The sequence below is a fragment of the Monodelphis domestica genome, chromosome 4, assembly GCF_027887165.1.
Source record: "Monodelphis domestica isolate mMonDom1 chromosome 4, mMonDom1.pri, whole genome shotgun sequence".
NCBI lineage: Eukaryota > Metazoa > Chordata > Mammalia > Didelphimorphia > Didelphidae > Monodelphis > Monodelphis domestica.
In genome coordinates, this window is record NC_077230.1 from 46,111,188 (window position 1) to 46,128,960 (window position 17,773).

The following is a 17,773-nucleotide window of genomic DNA, read 5'->3' on the forward strand; positions in this document are numbered from 1 at the left end:
AGAAACGATGGAATTAATTTTGAAAAACCAAAAAAACTACATAAAAAGCAAAATGAGTAGAAGAAAACATTGTACATACAGCTACAGAATTTTTAAAGAATAACTTGTGAATGTTTACATCTAGAGAAAGAACTGACAGAGAAACATTTAAGACGTGGCTTATATATATTTTTTTGTCAAACGATGCCTTCTTCTAATGAGGAAACGGAAGGGGGATATCTGGGAATTTTAATCTAACCACGAACAAATAAATTGAAAAAATTTACTCACATAATAATAATAAAAAGATGACATTTCAAGGGAAATGTGCCATAGGCACCCATATAGAAGCAGTGTGTACAACTATGCCCAAAATTTCAGGAATGCCTTAAAAGTGATGGGTCAAAAAAGGCTATCCAATTTGAGTAGAGATTTTTAGCTACCATAAACTAAAATTCATCAACAATGTGAAAGCCTATAAGTGATAGTTGATGTTTCAAACTTTCAAAAGCTGTTTTTTGATGAAATTTCTTGAATACAACTATATGATTTCAAGATTGAAGACATATTCAGAAAGCTTATTTTTTTACAGGGGGCAGCTCAGTGGATTGAGAGGTAGGCCTAGAGATGGGAGGTCCTAGGTTAAAATCTGGCCTCAGACACTTCCCCGCTGTATGACCCTGGGCAAGTCACTTAACCCTCCCATTGCCTAGCCCTTACCACTCTTCTGCCTTGGAACCAATACACAGTATTGATTCTAAGATGGAAGGCCTTTAAAAAATTAATTAATTAAAAAAAAAAAAGCTTATTTTCCAATGTTTTGGGGTATAAAACAGTTTGTGGGACTGGGAAATTAGTGATTTCACATGGGGAATCTGAAAGCAAGAGAATATGGGTATAGTAAATAAAAAGGACAAAGAATAAGTTTTAAAGATTAAAAATATTTTATTTACAATTTTCTTTATACACACTTTTTACATTTTCTCCAATTTAAAAACAGAACGGATAACATATACATACATGTCTGAACAGATTGTATCCACAGTTTGGGAAAATTACCTGACAAAAATGTAAAGGCTTTCCAAAACAGTTATAAAAGGCAAACCTTAAATTATTCTAAGAATTTTATAACAACACTGGGGTTGCTGTTAAGACTACTAGCCCAAAATGTACATAAAAGCTCAAAATATTTCTATAGACAACGTATGCCCAAGAGCCATGGTGCATACAGGCTAGGTAGAAAATAACTTCTCCAATTACCTTATTGGAAACATTCTTTTAGAAAGCAAATACCTGTTTCTTACTGGCATACTGGTATCATGACATTAATAGAATTCTTCAACCTATGATAGTTATTTCCAAAGGTGTATAAAATAATTCAAGATTATCAATAGGAAGAAAAACTAAAAAGTAAAAAATGGAATTTTCTCAATGTTATTATAGCTTATATTATTAGTATTTAAGTTATACTAAAGTATTGTTAGGATAATGGAATTCCCATGAGTTTATCTATTACTTCACTCTACTCTTATTTAACATTTAATTCTATTGATTGTTTAACTAAATTTTAGTACTTTCTTGTTTTAGGGGAAGTTATTTAAATTTTTGGGATCCCCTCCTTCAAATACAATCAAGCTCATGATCTCTAAAAATGGTTATATGTGCAAACAAAATTTAAAATGTATGGTTAGGCTAAATGACCTAAGAAAGCTGCCATTAGCAATAAATTTTCACTGCTGTCTGCCAAATATTTCTCCATGATGTCTAATTTACATTTTGGCCTATATTCATATTTTTATTTTTAGTTGAGACTTTCAAATTATAGGTTTTCCAAATAATTCTGATAGCTTATACAAACTGAAATGTTATGACCTAACACCACATATACATACATAAAAATGAAGAGCCCAATGAATATTGACATTTCTAGGATCAAATAATTCATTATAAATAGCAGTCCAAAGCTTAATTTCAATTATGACAAACTGTTTCTTATTAATAACTTCACACACTAGATTAGTGTGTCTTTTTAACATCAGGATAGCATGCTTTCTGGAACGAGGCTTCAAAAAGTAAAGTTTTAAGAGGGCTCAGTCAATATTTCACAATTTATTACCTTAACTCTAGCAAAGTGCAGGGCATGACAAAAGAATAGAAAATTGTTTTAGGAAAAAAATAATATTCTATTAATTAAACCATTTTCAAAAACCAGTAGTATTTCTCTTAACCATGTTTTTAAAAACAAAAGCTTCAATGGAAGAGCTTTGCATTTTATGAAAAGACTGTACTACAAGATTTTTTTTCTTTAAGTAAGTTAGCATCAGAATTTATATTACATGAAAAGGAAGACTGGAGAAGTAGAAGGAAACATCTAATAAAGAAGGGCAAATAAAAATGACCTATTTTGTCAAGTTTTAAAAAGTTTATTTACATTATGTAGAAAGATCACAATAGTGACGCTATAGTTTTGAATCTCATTTGAACTTTAAAAAAAAACACTGTTTTGAGCATAGGTATAATATATATTAACAAAAATGCGCAAGTGATTGGGGGGGCAACATATAGTAAAATAAAGTTGAAAAAAACCTTATGAAAACCATTCTTATAGTTTAACAAAAATAAATCTCTGCAGTTAAATCACAATTTTATAAGGGAATGTAAGTTAGTTATGGATTTAAAATAACCTCCATTAGAAATATAAATATACATAGCTAAAAACTCTCTCGGACATTATACATTCAGAACCCAAGCAAACATCAATTATTCTTAATGCTCAAAACTGATTAACATTAACATCAGTTTAGAAAGGACTTTAGTGAGGCTGAACTCCATTGTTCAAGTTAGGATTTCACAGATGTTTGTTTTATAAACTTTAATCTTGGCCTTATTACCTTTAATATAAAATATTAAGCATATGAACTTGACTGTTTTCTGAGATCTCTCTGTAACAATGGCTATCAAGTCATAAATTAACAGGAAAACAGCAAAAGCAGAACAAAAATACACTTACATTTAGAAAAATCCCAGATGTAGGCACAAGAATAAAATGTTTTTACCTTTCTTTGTTTTCTTCGTCTATAATAAGATGGAGCATTTATAAAGACATAAAAATGAAGGAAAGATATCAAGGGTATAAAAAGAAAATTTTTTCTCAGTTTACACTTAACTAGGGAGAAAAACTTAGTTTTAGAGGGAACCCCCCCCCCCACATACCTTACCAAGACAGCTTGCTCACAAAATTTTATTAAAAGGGAAAGGCAAAATTTTAGTCAAGGATTAATATTAAGATGTCAGTCAGGCATTTGACTGTTTTTATCTTGTGTACAAAACCTTGGAAAAGCAATGATCATTTTATTTCCTAAAAACTGAAAAGAAATAATTATATCCTAAAACTAAAACTTCTTTGCAAGCTTTGCTCTGAGATGAATAGCTGCAGATTAACCTCTTGCTTCAATAATACTTTGTTGTTTGAATTAAAAGTTAACTTTAATGAAATGTTTTGTCTTTTAAACAGATTAAGAATAATTACTTTTCTCAAATTAAAGGTAAGTTTTCTATTTTTATATACCTATTCATTTATCTTAATGCTTGTTTTTTCACAAAAATGAACAAATTTGATATTTTTTAAACCAGATTTTACTTTGCAGTATTATGTACATAGGGTATGCAGAAAAAGTCCCTATAAAGTTTCTTCTTTGGAAGCTCTTTCACCCTGCCACATTACTTTCAATGATGGCAGCATTCAAAACTTATCTAAAACTAGAAAATGTACATAACAGCACTATAATATTGCACAAATGTTTTACATCTTTCACTTGCAAGTATAAGCACAGCCTATTAAAGGTGAATTAGAAGATAAGAAAAGTGACAGCAATTTGAATATGGCATGCTACAGGAAGCAACTTCCCTGGTTACACTGAACTAACAATTTTATTTGAGTTTAAATAATTAAAGGTACATTTAGTCCTAAAGCACCCTTCTTAATAAATGTATTTTTAAAAATTGTTCTTCATCATTTTTTTTTACCTTTGGGGTTATGATTCTTCATGATCTATGGTACTTTAGTACAAAAGACAGAAGACAAGGGCATGATCACTAGTACCCCTGGACATTATGGAAAAAACAATAAGCAGATAAATTTCTTAAGTTTGAGGATGTAATTATTAATATGTTAACAGTTTCTTCCTAATGTCTGCAGTTAGAATGAAGTTGTAAATATATAAGGGCTGTTAACTTATGCTTAACAATAGAAGCATAGGCCCCATTTTGGCAAAAGTGGGAGTAGAGAGAAGAGAGGAAGAAGAAATGGAAGTTAAAATTTATTTTGTAAGGTGTTTTAAATATGTATGTGTTATCACCAAAAATCTTCTACAGAAAAAGAAAAGGGCACAAAGGTAAAGATAATAGCTGCTGACATTTTATTATTTCTCCCTTATTAATGAAATGGTAAATATGGCCTGTTTCAAATTTATGTTTCTCATTTTCATAATCCAACACCCTTGGATGATACCTGAAAATTATTATTAGATTTAAACACAAACTACAAACCATACCACTACTGAATCTAAATTACATACAGTAGAGTATAACCACCTCTGGAGTGGTAAAAAGTGCTTGCACACTGCAGAATTAGGGCTTAGACATATCCAGTTCTCACTATAAACAGAATGACATTCAAATGTACTGAAAAGAGAAACATATTCAAAAGTGAAAGACAAACATTGATGTGATTTACCTTAATATTTACTTTTAAAATAAATATAAAATCTTATTCTTCGTGAGTTTATATATGTATCACGAATATAAAGAGTTTAAATGTTACTGAATCAATCAGTCTGTACCAAAGATGGGCTACTTTGATACCAAATGAGGCCTCCAGTTACTTTACTTTATTTTAAATATTAATACATGAAAAGATGTTAGTTACTACACCTAGAACTCAACAAGTATGACCGACAATTTGTGCACTAATTAAAAAATATAAGATCCTAACCACACAAAAAGATGCACTGTATATAGATTTTATTATGTATTCACGTGTGCATATATTTTCTTCACTTACAAACACAATGCAGACAATAGAAGGCAGCGTAGAAATAGTGTTTTGAGTATAAAAGGTTGATAATTTAGTAGAAAATTTATATTTTTGCATTTTCAGCAGACTACTATACAAAAGCCATGCAAAAAGTTAGTTTTAAGCTGTTTTTATGACAAAATCAAAAGTGAAACATTGAAATAATGAGCGATCTAAAAGACTTTAGGTAGAAGAAAAGACTGAAATCACTTTGAATGACACTTGAAGATAAGTCTTCTTCTAGAAGACTACCCAATCCTACCCTGACACTTTAAAATGCTTTTTAAGGTATAAAATCAATTTTCCAGACAAGGGGATCATTCTATTCAACTGCTTCCAGAGGCATATAATTGCAACTGCTATGTCTAGAATAATTTACTGCATGAGCTCATGAGGCCACTGAAAGGGGAAAAAAATGCAAGGAGAAAAGAAAATTTTACAATACCAGAACAATGGCATTGCCAATAAATCTAGTGAGGTGCATTCCCTGTTTCTCTTTATGCATTTAGTAACTACTACAACACAAACAAGTACTTAAGAGCCTTAAATACTACGCTTTGCTTTCTTTCTTGTAAGGAGAGAGATGTACATTTTTAGCTGCAACGTCTAACATGCTCTAATACATATTCAGGAAAATGCAGGCTGCATACTTGTAAACCATCTAGTTTACAGGGCATCCGTGGGTACTCATCTTCTTTCCATTTATTTTCTTCAGGATCAAATGTGAGAATAGAATCACTGTAATGACCATTATAGCAAAGGCCTCCAAGAACCATTATTTGTTTGTCCAATACAGCTACACCATGACCACTTCTACCAATTGGCATTGATGCCAAGATAGTCCACTGATCAGTGTCTGGGTCATAAACTTCTGTGGAAGGGCATCCCTGTGACTCAAAAGATGCCCTTAAGATCACACAGACACCACCAAACACATAAAGCTTACCATTGTAAGAAATCATTTTGTGAAAGCATCTCGCATAATTCATTTTGCACTTATTCTCCCAACAATTAGTAACTACTTGAGTTCTTCTAGTTCGGTGTTCCACTGTGCCTTCTTTACTAGGATCAAATACACATACTTGTTTGGAAGTGGAAGATGAGGTAATTCCACCAGTGATAAACAACTTGTTACTAAGCACTGTCCCCTCATGTCCATATTTATTGACTGGATAAGGATCCACAAATTCCCATTTGTCTTCAGTGATGTCATAACGTTCTGTTGAATAAAACGTCTCATCCCTTGTTCTTCCAGCCACAGCATAGATGTACCTACCAATAACACCAACTGCAAATTCTGAACGTGGAACAGACATATCTGCCATTCTCAGCCAAGTATTTTGTCTTGGATCATACCTGAACACTTTGGAGGAAGCATGGAATTCACCATCTGGCCCCAGTTCTTCCCCGCCTAACAAGAACACAAAGTTATTCACGATGGCAAGGCAGTCTGGTCGTAGGGGTACTTGTGGACCCTCCAGCTCCCACCAGACCCGTGGTTTGTGTAAAAGAAGAATTTTACTATTTACCATGCTATGTCCTATCATTCCTCTGAATACTGCAGTCTGGGGTTTGGCAGAACGGATGCGGCTGGATTTCATTTCCATCAAAGGCTGCTGGTGAACACTATGAAAGTAATTCAGGGCTTGGTCAACTTCATGTCGTAGCTGCCGAGAGTATCTATAAAATTCTGATGTCTTAACCTAAGGATACATTAAAATTAACCAAAAGAAAAAAAATCAGTGATGATAATCAAAATGATTGTCATTAAAATAATTTCTATATACAAGACCATTTTGATTTATTTTTGACTTAATCAAATTAGCATGAATTAATTAAAAAGCATCTAAAGTCAGATATTTTACCTGCTTATAAAATGTGCAAACATTCATATTTTAAGATTGGTATAACTGCAAATTCCATGTTTCCATGCTTTTTGCCATGGTTAATAACAAAAACAAAAAAGGAACTAGCTTCTTACCTCTCAGAAGCTATCAGATAGAAAAAAGTAATATTCTATTTGACTCTGATAACAACAGCTAACATTTGCAGTGTTTTAAGGCTCACAAAGCACTTTTACATATATTATCTCATTTGATTGTCACAAAAACCCTGTAAACTGGATTTTATTATTATTACTTTTCTATTTTATAGATGAGGAAACTGAAGCTGAGAGAGGTTAAGTGACTTGCCCAGGGTCACATAGCTGGCAAGTGTCTGGGGCAAGATTTAAACTTGGGTCTTTCTTACTCAAAGTCTGGCATGCTAGTCACTGTATCACCTGACTCAAAAATAAAAATCAAGATCTTAGACATTTAGAAAAATGTAAATTTAAAATCTTTTCTTCAGACTTTTGCTAAATAGATTCAAGGTAGTATTTTTAAGGTAACAAAACTAGGCTCAATTTCCTTTTCTTTGGTTTCATTACTTGGGGAAGGGGGTGGAAACTCCTTGTGTGGATGCAGATTGATAACTTCTCTGTAACTTATAATCTTACACAAGTTGTCTGGGACACTGTGTAAGTGACTTGCCCACAGTCACATGGGTAAGTCATACAGAGGCATCTTCCTAAATCTAAAGCCAGTCCTGTAGTCATTCTGACATCACTGCCTCTGTTACACAGAAATATTTAATATTGATTTTCAAACAACTAATAGGTATTTGGTAAGTACGAATACCCATGTGCTGTCTTGCTACTGTCTTAGGTATTTTGAAAGATATAGAAAACATGTAAATTAGAGCCTGACCTTAAGGAGTTTAGAAATCTAACAGGGGAGAGAATGAATCAAGACAGTAGAGTATGAGGAAGCACAACAGTTCAGCTACCCACACAATTGCTCCAACAATGATCCATGAGAAATGTCAGACTGAATAGTTTCTTGGGAAACTGAAGAGGACTAATCTTTCCAGTCCATGATCATAAATTCAACCTACAGGAAAATGACCAGGGCAGGATCTGTGGAATAGAGGTAGGACACAATCACAGATTCTAGTGATCAGAAATGATTATAATAAATACAACTTCATATCTGTCATCCCTAACTGAGATGACATGCTAGAGATTTGGTGGGGGGACCAGGAATGGTGAATCAGCATATAGAGCCCGAATTGAGGTCAGTCATGATGAGATGCTATATATAGTCCCCAGAACTGACCATGGATTCAGCCATGGGCCCAGTCAGCAGTTCAGGCTCTTGAGAGGGCCAGGGAGCAGGAAACTCAGTAGCCAGATCTCTGAGCATTTCTTTGACTCAGGCCCCCAACTAGGACAAGAGTACAGGGATCTCTCAGAAGGATCAAAATCTCAATCTTAGCCCCAAAAACTCCAAAATAAGGCAGCAACATTGGATTTCTTATATATTGTTGGGAAAATGAATAAACAACAGAAACAAAAAGATGAAGTTATGATGTGAAGGTTGAGTGCCATAGAAAAATACATAAGAAAATAACCTTAAAACATGTACCACTAAGGCCTCAAAGAAAAATTTCACTTGTTCAACAGATCAGAATTCTGAGAAGAAATGAGGCAAGAGTTTTAAAAATGAGTCTAAAATGGTATTAGAAATGAAATATGAGAAACAGAGGAAAGAAATACAGAAGAAATGAGAACTATAAAATCTTGAAGAATTAACAGCTAGCATAAGAGGTACAAAAACTTCCCCAACAAAAATCTGAAAAGTAGACTGCATCAACAAAACAAAAGTTAATGACTCTGAAATAAAAATGGCAAAACAAAGTAAAATGACTGCCAAAAAAGGTAAGATTTTTCATATTAAAACAACTGCCTTGGGAAAAGCTCAAAAAGAGGTAACTTAGAATCAAATTTCACAGGCCTACCTAAAAATTATGACCAAAAAATGCACGATTATCATATTTCAAGAAACTATGAAAGAAAACTGCCCAGATATAATAGTGAAAAGAAAAAAAAATCTACCAACCCCTATTTGAAAGAAACACCAAATCAAAAACTTACAGTAATTGTCAAGTCAAAATTCAGAGGTCAAAGGAAAAATAGTGAGAGTCTGAAAGAAGGAGATCAAGTACCAAGGAATATGGAGCAGGAGCAGGTAGGTGGTAAAGCAGATAAGAGTACCAGGTCTAGAATCAGGAAGAATTGGGTTAAAATTTGATTTCAGACATTTACTAGCTGTGTGATACTAGGCAAGTCAGTTCACCTTGTTTGCTTCAGTTTTCTTGACTTGGAGAAGGAAATGGGAAACCACTCCAGTATCTTTGCCAAGAAAACTCCAAAAGAGGTCACAAAGAGTCAGATACAACTGAAAAGCCCAACTGAATAATAACAACCAAAGAATCACAATCAAGATCACAAATTTAACATTACAGAGGAAGGGAAAGCAAGAAATACCATATTCTAAAAGGCAAAAGATATGGACTAACAACCAAGAATAACTTACTCCCAAAACTAAATATCATCCTTCAGATGGGGAAAAACAGACTTGTAATGAAATGGAGGACTTCCAAGTATTCCTGATGAAAAGTCTAAGGATGACTAGAAATTGTGAAATACAAACAAGGGAATAAGTGACAAATTGGAAAAAGACTTCATGTGAAAGAATTATATGCATTCTAATGTGGAGTATGGGATTATACAAGCATCCCTAAGAACCATACTGTCATCAGATGTTATAGAAGGAATCAAATAAGATAAAAGGCATGAGGTTTAATTTTATTATGTTTTGATGATCTTAAAAGGGAAGCAGAATAAAGATGGAAGAGGAGCAGAAATCAGTTCTCTCCTTGTAAAAAATTCCTCCAAATAGATCTAGAAAATGCAGCAGTCTGAATCATGGTGGGGAAATCTGAGGAAAAAATCAAATTGAGTCATGTTTCCAGCCCTGATCAGAATAGAGAAATCTGAAGACACAGGGGATGGGATCTGGCCAGGAGTAAAATGTGAAGAACATTCTAGCACCAAGAAAGGCTGTGCACCAGAGCAAGAAGAGATCCCTACCAGGGCAACAATTCCATACTGAGGAAAAGCCTGAAGTTCTGCCACACTAAGACACCTTTCTAGAAGGCTGAGTGCAGCAATAGTTTACTGTTGTTAGACAGGTTAGGAATTCGTAGAGCTCAGACAAGGGGAATAGCAATCAGAATTTACTCTGGATTGGCCAACTTTTGGATCACTGGAAGTTTAATGGTACTCAGTCTGAACTGTCCATGAGATCCTCAAATACAAAATTCAATACCTGGGACATTTATATGAACAGATACAGAAGAAAGGTAAAAGAACCAAAAGAACACTATACAAAGACAACAGTATAATAAAGAGGAACAACTTGGAAAGAATTAGGAATTCTGATCAGTATAATGACCAACCAGGATTTCAGAGGACTAATGATGAAAGATAAATACCCAACTCCTGATGGAGAGGTGTGCAGAATGATATATTTATTTTTTGGACTTGGCTAATGAGGAAATTATATTTGATTAATTATATATGTTTGTACAAGGTTTTAGCTGTTTTGTTTTAGTCTCTCAATTAGGAGTGGGAGGAAGAGAAGACATATTATTGCTAAAATTTTTTTACATATATTAAAAGGGAAAAATAAAACCAGGTAAGAAAAGAGGAAGAATGGCGGTTTATTTCACATAATCAAGGGATAAAAAAAAATTTATTACCTTATTCTCATTCTCAATGTATATCATATTTCCCCTGCCTCCTTTATCTTTCATTCCCACCATATCACTTTAAAGCTACCTAACCCTTCCATTTGCTCTTTGGAATGATTCTTTCATAGGCAACAAGCTTGTTTTCCTCTAAAATCTCTTCTTTTCCCATTCTATCCATCTTCTGGCTTTCACTTTGAACTGGTTCCCTCTTTGGTTGCCCTTTCTGACACTTTTACTCATTTATCCCCCAACTCACTGATCAAAGTGGAGACAGAATACTCCTTCCTCCCAATTGCTACTTCTAGATTCTCCCTTTACCACTATCATTCAGTAATCTTACCACTTTTAAGGTTCATTCAATCCACAACTACATCCAATCAAAATTCTAGTAGCTACTATCTGACTATCCTTTTCTCAATGAGTTCAGTGGCTGCCCTCATAATTAGGAGAAATCATCAAACATATTGATACTCCCTCAACACAACCTCAAAAGTACTTCAATTTACTAATTTCACATGACCTATTCCTCTATCCCACACCTTAGTCACACACTAAGAATGTTATACCCTAGATCTTGACATCACAAATGCTTCACTTTCATGTTCATGAACTTTGAAATTCCTTTAACTAATAACAATCTATTGTCATTCCATCTCTCCTTCTGCCTTGCGACCCCAAATCCTGTTCTTCCTCCACACAATTACCTTTAAAACCACAGTTCTCTCTCAGATCACAACCTCTGCATTAGTGGATTGAGTACAGACTTGGAATCAAGGAGACTTGTGTCCATGTATAGCCTCAGACATTAATTATTTCTGTGACACTGGGTAAGTCCCTTAACCTTTTTCAGACTTAATTTTGTCATCTTTAAAATGGGGGTAATAAAAAATGGGGGTAATACTAGCATCTACCTCTTAGGGCTGCTGTGAGAATAAAAATAACAACTTACAAAATGCTTTGCAAACATTAACAAAATGCTTTGCAAACATTAAAGAACTATATAAATACTATTATTATTATCTCCCCATTCTGACCATTTGGTGAACCAGTTAAACTCTACTCTGTTCTCTTTAGGCCCTTGTCCCTTTTATTGTACTGCTGATCTTGCCAGGTCAAGCTTCAGCCTTGGATTACTCCTACAACCCACTACTTTTGCTCCTACAGACTGCTGAATGAAGCTAGTGAAAAACCATAAAGCTGTGCTACAAGGCAATCCCTTTATACTTCTCTAAACTATCCCACTCACCATAACCAGTGATTCTTCTAAACCTTTTCATCCCTCTTCAAATATCCCATGTCTCCCCCTCCTCCACCTATTCAGCTAAGAAGCTTGCTGTATATTTTATTGAAAAAGTTAAAGCCAATTTCTGAGAGCTCCCAATTCTACCCTCCCCCTTATCTTGTCACCCAGATACTTTCTACTACTACTATTTCCTCCTTCACCACTGTCTCAGAGAAGTGACCTTTCTCCTTACTCCATTAGCTTGTGATTTCATTGAGAGCAAGGGTTGTCTTTTACCTTTCTTTGTATCCATAATACTTAAAGCATAGTAACACAAAATAGGCACTTAATAAATTTTTATTGACTACCAGAACTCTATACAAAAGAGGAAGGGATGGAAGACCAATCATCGCCTGAACCTCACTATCATCTGAACTAGTCAAAAGGGGAGTAAAACACACACACACACACACACAAACACACTTTGTTTATTAAGCACCTATTATGTGCCAGGCACTGTGGTATATGCTGAAGGAAACAAGAAGATAGTGAGGGGAAAAGGAGAATAAAAGGCAAGATAGGCAAAGAAAGAGATTAGTCACAAGCAAAACAAACCTAAAGCTCATAAGGGGGTATTTTGAAGAGGCACTTAAAAGTGGAAGAAAGGGTAAGAACTTGTAACAGGGGTCTGGATGAGGGGAAGTGGAAAAAGGACAAAAGACTGAAAGCAAATGCACCAAAAATAAAGAGTGTTGTTACTGAGTACAATCCTGTCCCCTGGCCCTCATTCTATGGAAAGAGAAAGTGAAGAACAAAAGGAAGAAAAGGTGTAAGAGAATGAGATAAAGGAAAATATGAAATTTTTTTACACAATCCAATAGAGGTAAGATTAGAAAGGAAACAGTTAAATGGGAAACCTATATAGCAAGTTGTCTGACAAGTCTAATTTCCAAAGTATACATGGAATAGACTCAAATTTTTAAGAATAAGAGACTAAATGGACAAAAGATCTGAACAGGCAGTTCTTAAGAAAGAAATCTAAGTTATCTTTTAGCCATATGAAAGAATGCTCTAAATAACTTATTAGTTATTTCATTATTATGAAAAGAATAATGCCAATTAAAGCATCAGCAGTTCCAGTTTACACACCACATTGGTAGTAACAACAAGAACAAAAAGACAAACACTAGAGAAGTCATGGGAAAATATATATATTCATGCTATGTTGGTGATGCTATGAATTGGTCTGCCCATTCTGCAAAACAATCTGGAAGTAGGCACAAAAAGTTATTTAACTGTGCATACAATTTTACCCAACAATACCTCTGAGCCTATAACCAGAAAAATAAAACCAAAGAGACTCATATGTACAAAAATGTTTATAGAAGTGCCTTTTGTGGTAGCAAAGAACAGGAATATAAGGAGATATTCATTAATTGCTGAATGGCTGAACAAATTATGGTATATAAATATAAAGAAAAAGTGAAAGGGATTGCTTCAGAGAAATCTGGGAAGATTTATATGATTTGATAAGAGTGAAATGAGCAGAACCATAAGAAAAAGGTATATAAGGAAAAAGACATGTACAAGAATATTCATAGCTGCGGTCTTTGTGGTGGCACAAAATTGGAAAATGAGGGGATGCCCTTCAATTGGGGAATGACTGAACAAATTGTGGTATATGTTGGTGATGGAATAGTATTGTACTAAAAGTAATAATAAAGAGGAGGAATTCCATGTGAACTGGAACAACCTCCAGGAATTGATGCAGAGTGAGAGGAGCAGAACCAGGAAAACATTGTACACAGAGACTGATACACTGTGGTACAATCGAATGTAATAGACTTCTCCATTGGTGGCAATGCAGTGATCCTGAACAACTTGTAGGGATCTACAAGAGGGAACACTATCCACATTCAGAGGAAAAAACTGTGGGAGTAGAAACACCAAAGAAAAACAACTGCTTGATTACATGGGCTGAGGGGATATGGCTGGGGAGGTAGACTCTAAATGATCATCGTAATGCAAACACCAACAACATGGAAATGGGTTCTGATCAAGGACACATGTGATACCCAGTGAAATTGTACCTTGGCTATGGGAGGGGTGGGGGAGGAGAAAGGAAAGAATGATTCTTGTAACCAAGTAATAATGTTCTAAATTGACTAAATAATAATTTTGAAAATGTATGCAATATAAAATAAAAACAAAACTAGTTCAAATATGGCTTCACATACTACCTAGCTATGTGACCCTGGTCAAGTAACTTAACACCCCCCTCCCCCAACACACAAAATTGCCTAGCCCTTACCATTTTCTACCTTGAAACCAATACACAGTACTGATTCTAAGACAGAAGGTAGGGGTTTAAAAATTAATAATAAAAATAAAGGCAAACCTCCTTGAAGGGCATGAGAACTTTGACCAATGCAATGACCAACCACGATTATAGAGAACCGATGATAAAAGTACAGTATCTTTTTCCTAACAAAGACTGGACTCATGGATTCACAGTGCCGCATGAGACACATATTTTTGGACCTGGCCACTGTAGAAATGTTTTACTTGACTATCCATGTTACAGTGATTTCCTTCTTTTCCATTTTTAAAGAGGGGATGAAGAAAAGATAGGAAGGAAGAAAACTGATTTTTGTAAATTAAAAATTAATTAAATTAAAAAATTTTATTCAATTAAAGAAAATAAATTAGTTAAAGAAAATAAATATATAGCTAATATTCAATTAAAGGTGGATATTTAGGGCCATTCTTATTTCTCTTGTGTTCTTATTGAAGAGTGCAATACCTGTGGCCATGCAGAGTACTGAATTTGGAGTCAGGAGACCTGGGATCAAGTCCTGACTAATATTTAGTAAATGTAGATCCATTTGCAGATTACAACCTCTCTGAGTCTTATTTTTCTTGTTATAAAAAGGAATTAATAATATTTTTATACAATCTACTTCATAGGATGGTAATTGTGAGGATCATGCTTTGAAAACACTATATAAATGTGTTATCATTATCATTTTCAGAAGCAATCATTTAAAGGAACTGCCAATAGTTAACAAGTTATCTTTCCATTCTACCCCACATATAACCTGAAAAGGAAGAAGAATAGGGCCAATAAAAAAAGTTTAGTAAGTACTACCTTTCTTTCTCTCTTATCACTCATGATTTCACTGTTTTAAATATCTTTTCTTTCTATATCATAAAGAAATTACCTTCTATTGATCTGCTACTATAAAGCTTTTGAAGTCATTGTTTCAAAGTAGGTAGTTCAGTGAATTGAGATCAAGGTCTAGAGATGGAAGTCCTGGGTTCAAATCTAGCCTCAAACATTTTTTTTTAGAAGTGCGACCCCGGGCAAGTCACTTATCCCCATTGCCTAATCTGCTTACCACTCTTCTGCCTTCAAACCAATACAAAATATTAATTCAAAGACAATGAAGATAAGAGATAAAAAAAAAAGACAAGTTAGCTCACCTAGGTAGGTTAAATTGGAAAAATAATGTAAAATATAAATTGCTATCTAAATTATAATTAAAATTTTGGTAATTTTATATAAGGCTTAAATCCTTAAATCAAATTGCACTTACTTTGAATTAGGTCTGACATAAGCTTATACAACAACCCCTACCCTTCCACATCCTGGTCTTCCCTACCTCTTTCCAGTATCATAGGGACCCTGACCCTAAGTTTCCTGGCTTTCTGAAAACCAAGCAGTTTTAGCCTGTCTGGAGCCAAAACCTGCTAGGGACCAGGCCTGCAAAGTTGCTGTATTACCAGCAGCCATGGTGCTGGGACAAACAGCTCTATAGAACTAGTGCTGCAAAACTCTGCTGGTGTCTGGCCAAAAAACTAAGAAATAGAGGGAGAGAGATAGGAGAGGAAGACAAGAAACTGTGGAAGTGGGGGTTGGAGTGGTGGGAACCTATGTAGTATCCCACTAAGGTGAGGGAAAGAGCACAGCATCCATTGAGGGCCAGCTCTAACCACTTAAAAGTCCCTTGAGGCCAAAATCTGGTGAACTGTAAATTGCTCTCGGGGAGGAGGCTAATGCTCTGAGATTCAGTCACAAGGAGACCACAATAAAAGTAGGAAGTCAGAAAGTGACAGGCAAAAATAAAGAGGGGAAAAACAATGAAATTGCTAAAGATTTCAAGAAATCTCAAATATAAACAGGTAATCAATCAATAAGGGGGAAAAAGCCCCCAGTAACAGCAGGAAATATGGCCTTAATGGCTAGAAATGAGTTCATGCATTTATTAGCAAATGTAAAACAAAGGGAAATTACTCAATACTGTATAAGAAAGAGCACCCTGTTCAATGTAGGGAGAATATGGAACCATAATTCCTTGTTCCTGAGTAGCTGACAAGAGAAATGAGGATTATGAGGAGAATTTATGGCCATCAAAGCAAAAATAATGGCAGAATAAAAAAAATGGAATCTTCAATGGTCCAGCCTCACCAAAGAAATGAAAGTGAAAAATAGATTGGGAAAGCAAATACAAAGTAATAAAGTGAAATCCAGAGAAGCAAAAAAAATTAAAGAAAAATGTTATGTAAGCAAAAATTATTATTCATGAAGAATACACAGAGAAAATCTAAGGATCATAAGTCTCTCCTAAGATGATGACAAGTCAAAAAACCTTAACACTATATTGAAGGAAACAATAAAAGTGTCAAGAACTTCAGAATACAGAAAAGAAAATTCCAATTGAAAGAATTTATAGCTCACCAACCACACACAAAAAAGAACCCAAGACAGCAAACTTCAAGACATATAGTGCTTAAATTTAACAATTCAATTTAGAAACATGTTCAGTGAACAACAAGGATAAAAACTTTCAAATACAAAGGAAATTCAAATAATGCAAGATCATTCTTCACCCACCAGAAAACAAAGGAGGGAAGGAATAATTTATTCTGAAGAGCAACAGAATTAAAGATGCAGCCCAGGATAACTACTTTGTAAATCTCAGTTTATCCATACATGAAAATTACTGACATTCAATAATGAAGAGGTGTTTGAAACATTTTTTAAAAGAACTAGAATTGGAGGCAGCTAGGTAGCACAGTGGCTCAAGTGCCAGGCCTGGATTTGGGAGGACTTGGGTTCAAATTTGACCTCAGGTACTTCTTAGCTGTTTGATTCTTAGGCAAGTCATTTAGCCCCAACATCCTAACCCATGCCACTCTTCAGTTTTAGAGTTATACTAAGACAGAAGTAAAAGGTTTAAAAAGGAAAAGAAAAAGAACCAGAATTGAAGAGATTATTTGCTTCTTGAACATTCCAGAAAAAAAGAAAAGCAGAAGTGAATAAATGCAGCAGGTAGGGATAGCAACAGCACCAAATATGACAGCAAAAAAGACTTTTCTAAACGTATGAGAGACGGGGTAAAGGCAGAAATGTGGTGGAGGTTAACAGTGAAGAATTGAACAGGGGGTAATATGGACAGAACCTGATGACATCTTTCCTAGAAGGGAATCAAATTTTTTTCTGCAACTGTATTGCAGTAAAGAAGCATACATGAAGGGGGAGAGGTGAGCAAAGGGATGGAAGTATGGCACGTGCTAGGGTCAAATAAAGGGCTAGAAATAAGAGGAAGGTGACCTCTGTGGTCCCAGAAAGAGAAGAGCCTAAAGAGGAATGGGGGAGATGGGGGAGGGGGGTTGAATTGAAAAGGGGGGAGAAAAGGAGGGCTTATTTTGGAGGTGGAAGGGGGTTCCCTAATGAATGCTCATATGAGAGAAGAGAGATAGGGACCTTAAACTGGTTGTTAACTGGGGAATTTGGTGAGAAAGCTTAAAAAGTCTACTTGTCCTAAAATATATTACATTACTTATATTCCCACAAGGCATAA

General features: G+C 34.7%; 1 protein-coding gene across 6 annotated transcripts in view; it reads right to left on the reverse strand.

Annotated features, from left to right (window-relative positions):
- Nucleotides 1-904: 904 nt before the first annotated feature.
- KLHL15 (kelch like family member 15) overlaps nucleotides 905-17,773 on the reverse strand; it is a 58,953-nt gene continuing 42,084 nt past the window's right edge. For 4 of the 6 annotated variants that reach the window (XM_007493411.3, XM_007493412.3, XM_056793362.1 and 1 more), the window contains one exon: nucleotides 905-6,756. In XM_007493411.3, the coding sequence (XP_007493473.1) occupies nucleotides 5,647-6,756 (1,110 nt within the window). In that variant the 3' untranslated portion in view covers nucleotides 905-5,646. The remainder of the gene's footprint in view (nucleotides 6,757-17,773) is intronic. The other 2 variants (XM_016433380.2, XM_056793363.1) reach the window with 1 other exon arrangement.